We start from the raw sequence: 14,790 nt of genomic DNA, 5'->3' as shown, positions 1-14,790 counted from the left end.
TTGTGTTTTTATTCAGAAATATTGTTGTTTCATGTGTGCTTTCTTAAATAAAATGTAATCAATTAATAAAGATCTTTAACTTTAAAAAATTATAAAGCTTCTTTTCTTTTATCTCTGTTTAAAATGTACGGGAGTCACCTGCCCCACTGGAGTGTAGATAATAGAAGTCACTGGGTTATAAATGTATTTATTTTCCAAAAATAGACTTAATTACATTATTTCAATCAGCTAAATTAGCCACTCATTGATTATGAAAAAGCATTTCTTTAAACAGCTAAAAAAGGGGTGGGAATTCATACATTGGATGCATTAGAAGTTTTGTTAAGTTGTTTACTCAGCAACTTTAATATCAAAATCACCAACATTTGATTAGAATGTCCACATTTTTTGGCTCCAGTTCATTTTTCAAAAAAAGAAAATTTATTGAATTTTTAGAAAAAGTTGTGATCAGAGTCGACTCCCCATTCCCCCGGTCACTGTGATGGTCTCTCCCGTGATGTAGGAAGCATCCTGGGAGCACAGGAAGGCGATCACCCCGCCGATCTCCTCCGGTTCCCCGACCCTAAAGCGACACATCCAGCATCAACATCTCCCATGTTCTTGAATCAGTGACAAGATTTAGTGTAAACGTTACCGTTTAATGCTCAGCTGCTTTTTAAACTGCTTCACGATGCCTTCATTCTCCCACAGCTGTCACAAAATAGAAAACACATCAACTTCTACTGTAATCAGTTATAAAATCTGCATTTTTGTTTTGTCTTTCTTCCTCACCGCTGAACTGAAGCGCGTTTTGATGATTCCTGGAGCCACACAGTTCACTCTTATGTTGGAGTGAGCCAGCTCGGGGGCAAGCGCCCGCGTCAAGCCCAGCAGCGCCGTCTTACTCACGCTGTAGGGACCCAAACCCTGAACAGACGGCGTCCATGTTTGAATCCTTCCAGCACTCACAACCTTAACGGTAGCACCAACACTATACGAGGACGCTCACCTTCATCGGTTGGTAGCCGGCAACAGATGACACAAATATGATGTTTCCTCCACTAAATGATAATAAAAACAATGAGGATACAGTTTAAAAACTTCTATATAATGTTAACATTTATTCATTTTTGTAAAAAAATAATTAATTTTTTGCACAGCAACTACAATGCAATATATTCAATTGAAGTGTATTTATCAACCACATACAAGTATACACATATATTTGAAAGGTGAATAAGTAAATTAGTTATGGATTATAGAAGTGACAATAACAGCTTTTTGGAAATTTTTCATATTGTTTGTGTAAATTGAAGTTTTTTGTTTAATTTGGATTTTAAAAAAGAAGGGAAGAAATCAGCTCTGATGCAAAATATGATTTTGGTTTTGTACATATATATAAAAAGGATTTAAAAAAGTATGTGTCACCAATTCTGCAAGTAGTTTTTTGTTGTAAAAATTGTGTTTTTAACATGTTCTTTTTCTGATGTTAGCGGACATATATAAAGAAAATGAAGCTCAAAATTGTGTTATTATTTCTTTAATCAAATAGTTCTGAATCAGGAGCAGACAAAAAAATCTGTTTGGAAAAAAATGGTATTATATAAGCTACAATTCTGATGCCTCGACTTGCAGACAAACAGATCCATATACAGCTAAAGGAGAAAATATGTGAACCTTTTGGGATTACTTAGTTTTATGCAGAAACTGGACACATAATTGTGTTCAATAAAAACATATTCTAGTGTTATTTAAGCGAGCGATGTTTTTCTCCATCGTTATGATTTAGATTGACATAAAAAAAACACCTATTTTGTATGAAAATGTGGTACTCTTGTTACTATAAGTCTGTTTTCCTCATCTGATGCAGGACTTAAAACTGTACATCTGGATAGTTTCCATCTTTTTTCACTATTTTTGTTTGCACCGTTGGAGATGTGAGGGGCTGTAAGCTAGCAGGAGAGCATGTAAACAGATGGATGATGGGAAGTAGGGGCGGGCTTACTCTGTACCAACAGCTCCACCCTAAAGTTAAAGGTGAGTTTTTAATGAACTCCTGCTGCTTTGCAGAATTTATGTCCTAAAAAAGATTTTTCTTTTAATTCTGGATAAAAAATAAAAATAAAAAAACAACATTTTAAAATAGATCAAAAGATATCAGAGGGACTTTAAAAAATAGGAGAGGTTTGTGATGTTAATCATAGGAAAGATTTCATAATGTGATCTCCTGGAGTCTCTCTAATGAACATAACAGACTCTAGACCACAATCTCACTGCCATTTTTTTTCCCCTCACTAAAGCAACTACCAAAAAAACTTACCCTCGCTTTTCCATATGAGGCACCACCAGTTTGGTTAGGAGAAAAGATGCTTTTACATTTACAGCCAGGATCTACACAAGATCATTGATGAAGAGAATCAATTAGAGGCTATGATTTATATGAATATATTTTGTGTTTTTTTTACCTTGTCCCATACATCCTCTGTAGAGTCCATGATGTTCCCAAAAAAAGGATTGACTGCTGCATTGGACACTAGGATATCAATGCCGCCACACTGATCCAGAGTCTAGTCCAAAAAGAGTTTTGATTGATGAAATAAAAAGATTCCCACAAAAAAGATTTTTGTATCAGATTATTGATCACAAACTGTTTATATTCGAATTAAGACTTTGAGGTTAAAAAATGCAGCATTTTTTTAAAGTGAAGTCAATGAAAGACCGCCGAAATGATTGATTATTTAACCGAAGTCATATTTTCCATGGACAAAAAACAAAACCTGCACGTCTGAGTCTTCTAACCTCAACAATGCAATTCGAGAGCTCTATGTGGGCCGCCTATGCTAAAGTCTGAACACTTTTGGAGATCAATACAGCGAAGGAATGATTATACAACATAGTATTGTTGTAGATTAAAGTTCTTAAAAATGTCAGACTAAAAAGTTCTTTTAAATGACTTTAAGAGAACTGTTTCTCCAGACACTAGAAGAATGTGGCAATCCTTCAAGGATGAAAGCTCCAGATTTCCCCCTGAACATTCTGCTCTGAGCCTGATCTATGCCAGGGGGACATTTTTGAGGTTTTCCTGAAAAAGAAAAAAAAACAACCACTAATAGAAGTCCCCTCACTATTTCCACACTCGGTGAGTGATACAGTGAACAGAAAAACACTGCTTTGTACGTGTAAATTTCACTGCTTCCTTAGAGAGTCTACCATTTGAACCAGCTTCTCTCTGTCCTCCGCGTTGCCGACGTTACAAGTGGTCCCGGTCACTTGGATGCTCTGGCTCCGCAGCAGGGCCACAGCTTTGTCCACGTTGGCCTGCCGCCGGCTGCTCACAACCACGTGAGCCCCCCTCTTTCCAAGAGCCTGAGCTGCAGCCAGCCCGATTCTGAAAAGCAGCATACTGCATGTTATAGTCATCATATTTTTGATGATTTTAACCCCTGATTAGTCAGAACAGATGATCCCAGTCACTTGGGCCTGCTGTTTTTTGTCTATTTAAGGGTTGTTGTTCTCACCCATCCGTGGAGGCGGTGACTATGGCTACCTTCCCCGCAAGACAGCTCTGAGACATCCTTTGTTGTACAGAAAGAGGATTGGTTCTTAGGAATCTGAAGGCACTTCTAATCATCACCTGTGATCAGAGGACAAGAGCATTTTTCATGACAACACGTCCTTCCTTTGGTGGGGCAGAGGTCACAAGCTCTGACAGCACTGCTGAACAGGTCTGTTTTTTAAATAAAAAAGCTAGCACACTTAGCAAAACCTGGAACAAATAAAAGCACGTGAATTCCATTTTTGCAAGAAACACCCATCTACTTAATTCCAGCGTGTGCTATATTTTGATTACTACAGGTATCTGACAAACAAATGATCTCACCGAGTTATTTGTGCCAACTTGAAGTAGAAGTTTATCGAACAAATTCAGTCTTTCAACCTTTGACTGTTCCAATTAGTGTTTTTCCGGGTAAAAGTTCTACTGTCAAAATAAAAGCATTCAACGTGCCGCTCCTGATTTATTAATTTAAAATAACTGTTTGGACTAACTTTACCATAACCAGCCTTGAATATTTTAATTCAAATAATTATTTCACAATGGAAACCATGGATTAGTGTAATTATTGTTGTGTGTTTTCTTGCTTAACGCATAAACGGTTTAATCATCTGATTTACAGAGGAAAGGAGAAGTACCTAAACGCAGCAGGGAGAACGAGCCAATCACAGGAGCCCTTTGTGTCACGCTGCAGAAGGCCGTGCGATCTCACACATGTAGGATGGACCAAATGCGTTACAGACCGTGTGGGCGTTTGTTTTTTAGATCAGTCGTAAATCTCAGCTACTTTGTGAGCTGGGAGAGCATTTTGTTGTCATCAGGAGATGATTGAACGCAAATGGTCAGGAATATAATATGCCTGGAAAACAGTGATTTCTCACACAAAAATACTGTGAGTCGGTGGATAGCTTAGTTTTATACGAGGAAAAAGAGGTAATTATAAGAATTGAATTAATGTGTAACTACTAGTTATTTTTTTTAAGAAAACGGGGGCCATTGTTTTGAACTGGCCATAGCTGGCCAGCTAATTTTAACGAAGTAGGCCGCGATAGGAGCAGCTTAATAATATTAACCCAATTTCTAAAACATTTATTTTTGATATAAGTCATTTATGAGAAATATTACATAAAATGAATACGTGTTTAGTGTTTAAAACTGGTTATTTTGGAAACTATGCTAAGCTAGCACTAGCTTACGTCGGCTGCTTTTAGAGTAACGTCACTGGGCGTGGAAAGCACAGACAGGTGTTTGCTGGGCTCCACGCGCTCTCCTTGTAACATACGCGTCACAGCCACGGTGCTACAGACGGTCGGAGCGTGAAAGGCGTTTCCTCGGTTGTAGTTCCAGGAGAGAGAAGACGCCGTGCCTCCTGGAGCCCGGAGATGCATTCCCCGCAGAGCCAGCCGTGCCTCGGCACCGAGTCCCTCTGCCAGCCTGCGCGTCCATGAGGACCGCAGCCGAAATTCATGGAACGAGCCGACCCATCCGGTCACTTAAGCGAGTCAAACCTGTAAACCCTGTAACCGTGGACCATGTCTGTGTCGGTGAGTATACTACTGATCGGATTTAGCTAACATTAGATTTATCATGTCGTGCACGTGCGTTAAGTAGAATCTCCCTTTGAATGTTTAGACCCCTCTTTTTTATGGGGATATTGGTTGGCTCCATAAATGAGTCCCACATGGCCTCAGCGAGGCCTGTGTCCCCTGAGGGGGTGGGGTAGGGGGTGCTCTGGCTTTAGGTTGGCAATTACCCCCTAAACCGCAAAGGACAGATGTGGCTCTCATCCCCTCCCCCTCCCTCTCATCCTGCTCATTACCATTAAGCCCCTGTGTCCATTTGATCATTGATCCTCCCCAAACGCCTCCCTCTGTCTCCCTTTTGCCAAAATCATCCAGCCCCCGGGGGATTAAATAAACATGATGTCAGCTTCTGTTATAAATCCACTTTTTTTTTTTTTGGTTCACTTGTCCTGATTAAATCCTCCCATATAACCGCCATTCACCATATCACGGTCATTCTTTTTATCTATTCTCAAAGCATTCTCAAAGGGTGTTATTTTCTTGGATATAGCTGGGATGGAGCAACCCCGCCCCCTCTTCCCATCACCCATAACTGGTGTTTACATTCTGGCACGCTAGCTAACGCCAAACAAAAATGACTAGCAATATTGGAGTGTTTTTTTAAGCCAGATGCCAGCTCAAATTTAAATCAAGAAATACTCAGAGATGCAATTTTAAACGTTATTTTCTTTATCCTCCGTCGTCAAAAAAAATGCTGCAAGATCATGTTAAAAGTAGAATTTTCTTCTGAGCGCTAGACAATCAGCCTCCTTATTCTTTCTCTTGGCACTGGCTTGCAAATGTGCTTGTTTGTTTGGAGAGTAGGCCACAGACGTGGGGGGTTGGGTGAGACCCCAGTCTCATTTAATGATTTGTTTTTCATCACAACATAGTTGCTATTTTCTTTTTCTTTTACTGAGCCAGTTAAGAGATTTGTCGTCCTTTTTCTCTGCAGGCGGTTCTGGCAAAGGCCCTGTTCGATAACCCATCTGAAAGCCCAGAGGAGCTGGCTTTCCGCAAGGGGGACATTCTGATGGTTCTGGATCAGGAGAAGACCATTGGACCGGGGTGGTGGGTTTGCTCCCTGCACGGCAGGCAGGGCATTGCCCCCGCCAACCGCCTTCGACTCTTGCAACCCGCCTCCCCCGCCGGCTCGGACTCCTGCACCGTCCTGAATCGGATGGCTGTGAGCACAGATGACCTCGACGGGGTGTATCACTCCCCGCCGCCTGCGGGAGCGCCCTCGAGGACCGGAGAACTGCGCAGGGTGGAGGGGGGCCGTCCACGTTCGCACTCCAGTTCTAGCGCTCGGCCTAAACCTGATTGGGATATCGAGAGCCGTCCACGGTCGCCGTCTTTGAGAGGGCGAGGAACAGAAGGGAAGGGGTCCTTTTTTCAGAACCCTATAAGTCCTATTCCCTCTGCAGCGCGGCAGCCTGGAGGCATCATAGCATCAGAATCTGTCTATCTGTCCCCCAGTGGAGTTCCAAAAGTGACTGATGAACCAGAGGACTCGACCTATCTGGTCCCCAGAGAAACACTACCAGCAGAGCATTCAGATGACTGTTACTTAGTCCCCAAAGGCACGCCTCTCGCCAGTGATGACGTCTATCAGTCTCCGGTAGGCGGAGCGGTTTCCAGTGTTTTCCTTTCTAACGGCTCCCCTGTTCCAAGTGGATCTTCAAAGCCCAAAGACGGCAAGAGCGCTCCTGGGATGTACCAGACGCCCACTCCTGTGGGAGCCAACCTGCACAGGCCACCGGCGACAGCTCTAGCTCACCAGCACCCATCCCCGTTGACCCCCACCCAGGCGTCTCCTCAACCTCTGCTCAAAGGAGCTGCGCCGAAGCCCGCTGTCGCCAGAGGCAAACCGGGCCAGCCCTCCCACCGCGGATCTCCTATGCTGGTCAGAGCTGGACAAACCAGGGCTCCAGGATCGCCCAGTTTTGTCCGCAAACCCCCGCCACCAGCCCCTCCAGTGAGAGGAGTGACTAGGAAAGATACGCAGCAAGCATCAGGAGAAGCTAACGGTGTACCGACGCCTACCGCTGTCATACCGTCGACAACTCTGCAGCAGCAGGAGGACAACAAAGTAGGAACTAAACATAAGGAAGAACCAAACGGACAGAGCAGTGACGGCAGGAAAGCAGACAACCTGGAGGTCTTAAATGGTGTCGATGACCAGGTAAGTGAGGATAAACCAGGCGAGATGACACGATTAGTCCGCCGATGGTCGTAAATGCTCCCAGATGTGCTGTTTTGTAGATTGCTCACATAATGTTGCAGTCTTCTTACAGTTGAATTTCGAGCTCACAGTCTGTTGCTGCAATAGGTTTACGACACGCCTCCCAGTGGCAAGTGGAAGCAAGCAGTCCCCCTTACTCACAAGGAAGACGACGGTATCTATGACACCCCTCGCAGCGTCCCGCCGCAAGCCGAGGCAGAGACCAAGGTAAAAATAACTCCTAGCGTTTCCTCAACTCACAGGCAGGGAAATACCCCAGATTAGGCTCCTATATTTTTAAAGCCTGATGCAGAATTTAGCCTTAAGACCATAAACCCCTTTTATTTTTTGAGTTGGACTTTTTTTTTGTTTTCTGGCATTCACCTTCTTAATTCCAACCATGTTCTGAATTTATAACGATGCATTCCAGGAGGAAAAAAAAATGTCACACAGTTAAAGTGAAAATGAACTGAGATAACAAACACTAGTGATAGTGGTTTGAATCTAGAAAGATAAAAGCAGGTTATTCTCACAAGTGCTTTAATTTTCTATAATAACATTTCCTGGGTCATACTACTTTAAGCTTTGTGTTATTTTGATTTATTATACAATTATTTTATTTAAATATTCCAAAAAATTATCTCTGTATTAAAAAAGAACGTTTTAAATTCTTATAAATACAAGCACTTTCTGACCCTCTTTTGATCTATTTTAAAATCATTCCTAGTGTTTTTTTTTTTAATGATTTTTTATTATTATGATTTTGCCATTTTTAGCTCCCCCCAAAAAAGTCATTTTTTTGGACATAGTTTCTGCAGAGCAGCAGAAGTTTATTAGAAATTCGCGTTTGAGTAAGGCCCAATCCAAATTCTTCCTTTATCCCCACACCTCCATTTGAAGGGGTATTTTGTAGTCCGTGGTGTCCTAAATATTTATTTTAATATGCCGCTCTCCCAGCGGAGAATACGAAGCCCTCAGTCGAGAGGGTAAACTGCGTCGCTCTGTGCCGTGAAGAAGCGCTTTTCTTCACGTGGGTGCACTCTGAAGTATAGAAGTTGACATTTAAATGTAAATAATGACTTTTTGTTGTAGCAAGACCTTTTTAAAGTTAGTAAACTGCTGTTTTTATGTATTTTGAGCTCTGGAAGCTTCGCGCTAATGCTAGCTAACCGCTAGCTAACTATTGGTGAAATCATCGAGCGGAAGTGATGTCCAAATTCTGAGACACTATTTTTCCATAACTCTCCGTTTGGAGGGCTGTAGGGGTAAGGGGAAGGGAAGAGTTCGGATTGGGCCTAAGAATGCTTCCGCGGAGAAACCCCGCCCCCACTTTCCTTTAAAGTAGCTGCGAGCTCTCTGTTTACCGCTAGCTTACACCCCCAACCCAATAGCAATATTGGAGCTGTCCAGCTACAGTTTTGAGCCAGATGCTAACTCAGACGAGGAAAACAAAGATGGATCTATTTGTCTGCAAGTTGATGTATCAGAATGGAGCAGAGCAGGGCGGTTGTGACCTCCCATCGTAATTTGAACGCTCTTTTTCAAACTGCATTTTCGTCAACTCCTGATTCACAATTTGAATAAAAAAATGCTAAAAAGTGAAATTTTGGGTTGTTTTTTGTGGCATCATTAAAAAAAATGCTGTTAAACACCAAAAACAAGATTTTCATTCAAGTGGGTCTTTAATTCTACATGGATTAATGCCCCTTTTCACATTAAAGATACCTTTAAAAGTTTATCAAACTTCTTCTAGCTGCCAGATGACTAATCAATTGAACTTGTCCCTAAAATTCCATTTAACTTGCATGAATTTTATGGAGCTTTCATAATGCCAGGAAAAATCTACAAACGATGGGAAACTGTTGTGGTTTTCATGTCTCTACAAGCAGCGTGCGATCTGTGAGAAAGATGACTTTCTCGGCCTCGTCCCTCCGTTTTCCCACATTCCACCATTGGTGGCGCCCAGCCCCCACACCCCTCCCCCCCTGCGAGGCGAGGCCACACCTGTCTGTCTGCTGGGAGCCCGTCTATCCAGTCCAAATGTCGTTTCTATTTTCTCCCCGTCACACCCTCATGTGAAGACCGTGACGTCCAAGTAGCACCCTGCCCCCCCTCAATCTTTTCAAATGTGCACCAACTGTTGCTTGTTTTTTGTGGTGCATTGCAGACATGCCTTCAAGTTTAAGGGATGCAAATGTGTCTTACTGTGATGTTGCGCTCGCTTTTGTTTTATGGTTTGACCATCTAAGCAGACGTTTTCAAAACAGATGTTCAATGTTGTTTTAAAAACTTCTCTTTTTTTTTCTTGTAGGTATACGATGTCCCAACGATCACCATGTCTTTGCTAGACGTCAGGCCCAGTGAACCTGAAGATGAAGTCTACAGCGTCCCGACCCTTCCAGGTTTGCCTCTTGGTTCTACAGAGTCCGCCAGCAACCAATCCGGCGAGGACGTTCTCCAGAATGGACAGATCTCCTGCACCCCTGGACCTGAGAAACCGGCCAACGCTGGCGATCTCAAGCAAGACTCCTGTGAGCCTGATGGGGGCATCTACGACACGCCTGCGCTGACTGTTGAACTTCTCCCTCATTCGTCTTCCTCCTCCTCCACGTCCACCCGCCGCCTCTCTATTTCCAGCAACGGCTCTGGTGACCTTCAGTGCAGGACCTCGCTATGCAACCTCGTCCACTCCTTGCTGAGCACGACCTCGGGTCCCGCCGGCGCTCTGTCGTCACGAGACCTGGGCACCTCGTTGGCTGAGGTTCTGTCTACATGGAAAGCCAGCCATTTGGGGGACCCACCTCCTCCTCTACAGCAGGCCTGGGCCCGCCTGTCGGGGCTTCTCCCGTCGTTGACCGCCATCGGTAACGCCCCGCCATCCGAAGGCCTCTTGACACTCGTCCAGCGCTCTCTCGAAGAGAGCGCTCTCCTGTTGCAGGCGCAGGGCCGGCCTCGCCTGTCCTCTCAGGAGTCCCTGTCACGCAGGCCGTTGCCCGCACTCCCAGTGCCTGATGGGAAGTCTTCTACCGGTGGAATGGGCTCTCGCAAAAGTAGCTGGATCCAGGAAAGGCCCCTGCCCCCAACGCCTCAGCCAGCCTTTTCCTTGCCTCCTTCTCTAGCTAGTGTGACGGTCACGGTGGGACGCGTGAACGGAGAGGACGACCCGAGCAGTGAGTATGCAGGCATTGGCTTGACTCCAGTCCCGGCGCCGGTACCCTCAGGAGACAGTGTTGGTTATGTCAAGCTACAGGTCAGTTTGCTCCTCCTTTCAAATCACCGACTGTATAGGAGAACTGGACTGAGTAGAAAAGGGTTTATTTCCGGATCCAACCAGAAACTCAATTCCGTTGCTATTTTTTTGCAATATGGAAGTCTCTATGTTGGAGCCAGACGATGTCAGCAACGGGTGATTGGTCATCGTTTCTAGGGCAACCACTCCCACCAATCAGGAGTGAGCTTGTTGGAAAGCCACACCGCTTCCAGTTGAAAGCGGCTTATCAATGTTTGACGTGGTGGCCGGCAGGCACCACCTACTTTCATTAATGCATCTGATTGGTCAGTTTTTAAATTGAATAACGTGTTAAAGACAAAAATATCATGAAAAATCTATCAGGATTAGCAAAAACATGCTAAAAATTAGGTTTATTTCTCAATAATAGTCTATAGGATTTTGGCTTTTTGGAGCCAGTGAGTATCTACTGTTTGGAGCACGACGGGGGAGGGGTCACTCAGTCCAATTCTCTTATACAGTCAATAATTCAAATGCACATGGGCTTTTTCTCAGTTTGTTTTTGTGTCTTCCACAACAGGGTAAACCGGAGCCGTCGCCTGGTACCTTGACTGAGATCGGACAGACACAAACCATCAATGGAGAACCAAGAGTAAATCCACCAATCACAGTAATCCTCCTAATATGATTTCAGTCCTCCTGATTTCTGTTATTATGATTCAGCGCCATGTACTGTACAGTCACTTCACGTTTTCTGAGAAACATGCATCGTGCATGCAAGTCAGTGCGAGGTCGTGTCTTTTAGTCACCCGCACTGCATTTTTCCCAGCTCATTGCAAGCCTTCTTTGTGCACTTCTGCCAGGCAACAAGAGAGCACTTATAACCCTCAACAGTCTTGCCTCTGAGACGAAGGAGGCTGCGGGACAATGAGGGACAGAAAAGCAGCCAGTCCTTCACCAGAGGCTCAATTTAGGCTGTTTGTGTCTGACTCACTGCTTTGTTTTCCATGACATCCTTTAAAGATTTAATGTAGTCATCCTTGAGATTATGCAGTTTTAACGAATGTTAACCTTTTCATCTTCCTTGAGTTTTGTAGCCAGTTGTTTTAGAGAAATAATTAAACTATTTAAATCCCACTCCAATCATCTTTTGACCTATTGTATAGGTGTTTTCTTTTTTTTTAATGCGATTGACGTTTTTAGCCAAAATCAGAAGAATATGTGTTGTTTTCTTGGACATGATTTCTTCCAAAGTTTATTCGTTTAAAAGTTTGCCTTTTGGGTTGTGGGCAGGATTGTTGGCACAGTTGCTGAGAGATTAGATCTTTTTCAAATGATGTGTTTTCATCTGCTCCTTATTTTCACTACAGTTTGAATGAAGAAAAACTCAGAAATGCAGTTTTGAACTTAGTTTTCTTTTGATAGGTCCTCCATCACCAGAAAAATGCCACAAGCAACAGGTTAAAAACACCAAAAAGACAATTTTCATCTGGAAAATTTAGTTATCCTGAGTATAGAATTAGGCTGACATAAAGGAAACTGTAATTTTACCTATAATAAGCTTTTAAATGTCATCCTAAACTATGATGGTTCGTCATGAGAATGTGTCGAGATCATCTGACTCAAATGAAGTTTGAATCACAGCCCAACATTTATGTGACTCACTTCAGAGCTAAACAATGGAGTTTTGATAACATGTTTAGTCACAGTTTGAAGTGAAAATATTTTCCATTTAATCGTGTCTAAAAGAACACAGAAAGCGTGTCATTGATGTTTATTTGTATTTAAAAAATGAAAGAAATGCACAATTATATCAAAATACTGTCTAGATTTATGAGATGTATGTTCACAATTCGATTTAAATTACTAATTATCCAGTGATTTAAATGGAACAACAGGGGAACTTGTACGAATAAAATGAGTAATATTTACTGTAAAAACTAACCAAAGGCTTTTTTTTATTTCTTAAAACTAGAAAAATCATATTAAATATTTTATTCTTAAGCAATGATCAATTCAAAGTGATTTTTTTATATCTTTAAAGTCTCACTCGAACCATCTTTTGATCTATTTTCAAAGCATTTCCAGTGACCTTTTAATTTTATTATGCTGGTTTGTTGGCACAGAAGTAAGCCTCCACTGATGTCCCGTCATCCTTTGTTTACACTCTCTCCGCTAGCTTACAGCCCAAGCTAACATTAGCAGTGCGACAAAAATGGCGAGCGATATCAATATAGTTTTATCCAGATACCAGCTCAGACCATGAAAACAAAGACGTTCATGGATCTATTTATCTGCAAGTGGAAGCATCAGAATGGTCTGCCCATTTCACTAACCGTCTCACAAAAGGGAACCTTTTCAAATAGGATTTTTTCCTCTGCTCTTGATACATCACATTTTAAACAAAAAAAAATCTGTTTTAATATTAAATTCTGTTATATTTGGCCTCCATCATGAGAAAAATGCTAGAAAACCCTTTCATTAGAGTGGGTCTTTAAAGCATTAAATTGTCTAAAATTCTGATTGGATGGGCATTTTAATTTATAATTTATTTTTTCTGTATTTGTGCTAATTAGATCTTTGAATTATTTCCTAAAATGTGGAAATGTCATTTGTATTTTTTTTGTTTTTTGCATTTCAAGCTTTTTCCTAATGAAAATACTAATAATAAATGTTTTGTTTTTTTTTAACAGGTCACCCCATCCCCTCCTCTGCCAGTGTCCCTCTCGCTGGAGGACTCTGAGATCTTGTCCTTTTACTCCGCTCAAAGTTTCGCGCACCTCTCCTGCCTGGCGGACGCCATCGAAGTACTTTTTACCAGCGTTAAGACGAACCAGCCGCCTCGCATCTTTGTCGCCAGAGGGAAGAGCCTCATCGTGACCGCACACAAACTGGTGTTCATCGGGGACACGCTATCCCGCCTCCTCACGTCTGCCGACCTCCGAGCCAAGGTAAATCACATTCCTTCCCCGTGGAAACTGGTTTATTTGATCAAGTTTAAGCGAAAGTTTCCTTTCAGATCACCACATCAGGCGGGCACCTCTGCCAGGCTTTGAAGGCCGTCGTCGTGGCAACAAAAGGAGCGGCGCAAAACTACCCATCGCTGTCGGCGAGCCAGGAGATGGTGGACCGCGTCGCCGAGCTCTCCCAGCAAGCGGCCGGGTTCTCCACCCTGCTCCAGCGGCTGGCAGAAATATCCTCCTGATATATAAAAGTGTTCGACTCTACACCTACACTTTCTCCCGTTCGAATGCCTTATTTGCCCGCCACTCTCCCTGGTGTTTGACTGGAATCGAAGGTGTTTTGCCACGTTGATGCTGGTACTAATCCCGGTGTTGTGTCTGTCACAGCAGGTTTTGTTTCCAGAATGACAGTTGTGCTTTGATACCAGGAGTGTTACTTGAAATCCCTTTGTGGTTGGAAGTGTCAGTCTTGGAGGTTTGCTTTGAAAAATGCTCCCTTCACTCCTTCACTGCTTATCAATAATTCTCTTTTCCTTAAAGTCCTCTTTTTCCAAATCCAAAAAACCTTGCTGCTTTTTCTAATAAAACCCAAACATGGCCTTTTGTTGTCAACATCAAGCGGCATCTTGAGATTTTTGTGCTTTTTTTTCCCTAACAAAGAACGTTCCCGAATTCCTCGTTTTATCTGATTGCGTTTGTGTTCTCTAGAGCTAATATTGTTCATTGTGTTGCTGCAGCTCTCAGTCTCTTAAAGGAGATGACGAAACCTCCAAACTGAAAGAGTCAAGGAAAAGGGTGAGAAAATCCTGAAGCTTTCCTCCACGAGAAACCCGTTGACCCAGTTCACCTGCCTCTACACGTCTCACTGTGACACGCGTCATTAAATCTTAGATTTTTTTTTTTTTTCATAACAAACTGTCAGTTACACTTTCTCAGGTCTACGTTGACCCTTTAAAGCAACCGGTCTGCCACTTGAACACAGAAATTAAAGCACGACATGCATCAGTTGGCATCTTTTATTAAAGATAATCATCATTAATCACTTCAAGGTTTTATATTTTTGTCTTACTCGTCTCATTTATCTTATAAATCTACAGAATGAAGCACATTTGAACTGAACTCTGTTTCAGGACATATCTCATGTTAACACTAAACTAAATCTTTCTTTAGTCATAAAAGTCTACTTTTTTTAAGTTACCTAACCAAACTACACTTTTTTTTCCTGGAATTTAATATATTTCTTAAATCTACCACTGTAGGTGTTTGGGAAATTCATTTAT

The 14,790-nt window shown here is 42.5% G+C and overlaps 2 protein-coding genes across 4 annotated transcripts; one reads left to right on the top strand and one right to left on the bottom strand.

Annotated features, from left to right (window-relative positions):
* Positions 1 to 313: 313 nt before the first annotated feature.
* On the bottom strand, positions 314 to 3,990 carry dhrs4 (dehydrogenase/reductase (SDR family) member 4). Of its 2 annotated transcripts, XM_024287953.2 has the most exons (9): positions 3,860 to 3,990; positions 3,498 to 3,613; positions 3,190 to 3,367; positions 2,445 to 2,546; positions 2,300 to 2,370; positions 989 to 1,040; positions 772 to 906; positions 635 to 690; positions 314 to 562 (listed from the first exon to the last, which is right to left on the bottom strand). In XM_024287953.2, the coding sequence occupies exons 2-9, from the start codon at positions 3,608 to 3,610 to the stop codon at positions 448 to 450; spliced, it is 822 nt and encodes a 273-aa protein (XP_024143721.1). In that variant the 5' UTR covers positions 3,611 to 3,613; positions 3,860 to 3,990; the 3' UTR covers positions 314 to 447. The 2 variants fall into 2 exon arrangements, with proteins under 2 accessions (XP_024143721.1, XP_036072626.1); XM_036216733.1 differs by lacking the exons at positions 3,498 to 3,613; positions 3,860 to 3,990 and adding an exon at positions 3,614 to 3,716.
* Positions 3,991 to 4,275: 285 nt separating this feature from the next.
* On the top strand, positions 4,276 to 14,549 carry efs (embryonal Fyn-associated substrate). 2 transcript variants are annotated; one of them, XM_024287956.2, is made up of 8 exons: positions 4,276 to 4,465; positions 4,874 to 5,076; positions 6,050 to 7,279; positions 7,427 to 7,546; positions 9,630 to 10,568; positions 11,128 to 11,217; positions 13,241 to 13,498; positions 13,567 to 14,549. In XM_024287956.2, the coding sequence occupies exons 2-8, from the start codon at positions 5,065 to 5,067 to the stop codon at positions 13,750 to 13,752; spliced, it is 2,835 nt and encodes a 944-aa protein (XP_024143724.1). In that variant the 5' UTR covers positions 4,276 to 4,465; positions 4,874 to 5,064; the 3' UTR covers positions 13,753 to 14,549. The 2 variants fall into 2 exon arrangements, with proteins under 2 accessions (XP_024143724.1, XP_024143725.1); XM_024287957.2 differs by having other exon boundaries at positions 4,277 to 4,465; positions 11,128 to 11,199.
* The last annotated feature ends 241 nt before the right edge of the window (positions 14,550 to 14,790 follow it).

This window comes from Oryzias melastigma, linkage group LG18 (assembly GCF_002922805.2).
Source record: "Oryzias melastigma strain HK-1 linkage group LG18, ASM292280v2, whole genome shotgun sequence".
Classification (NCBI taxonomy): domain Eukaryota; kingdom Metazoa; phylum Chordata; class Actinopteri; order Beloniformes; family Adrianichthyidae; genus Oryzias; species Oryzias melastigma.
The sequence above is the reverse complement of the archived record's forward strand: the minus strand, read 5'-3'. Positions and strand labels throughout refer to the sequence as shown.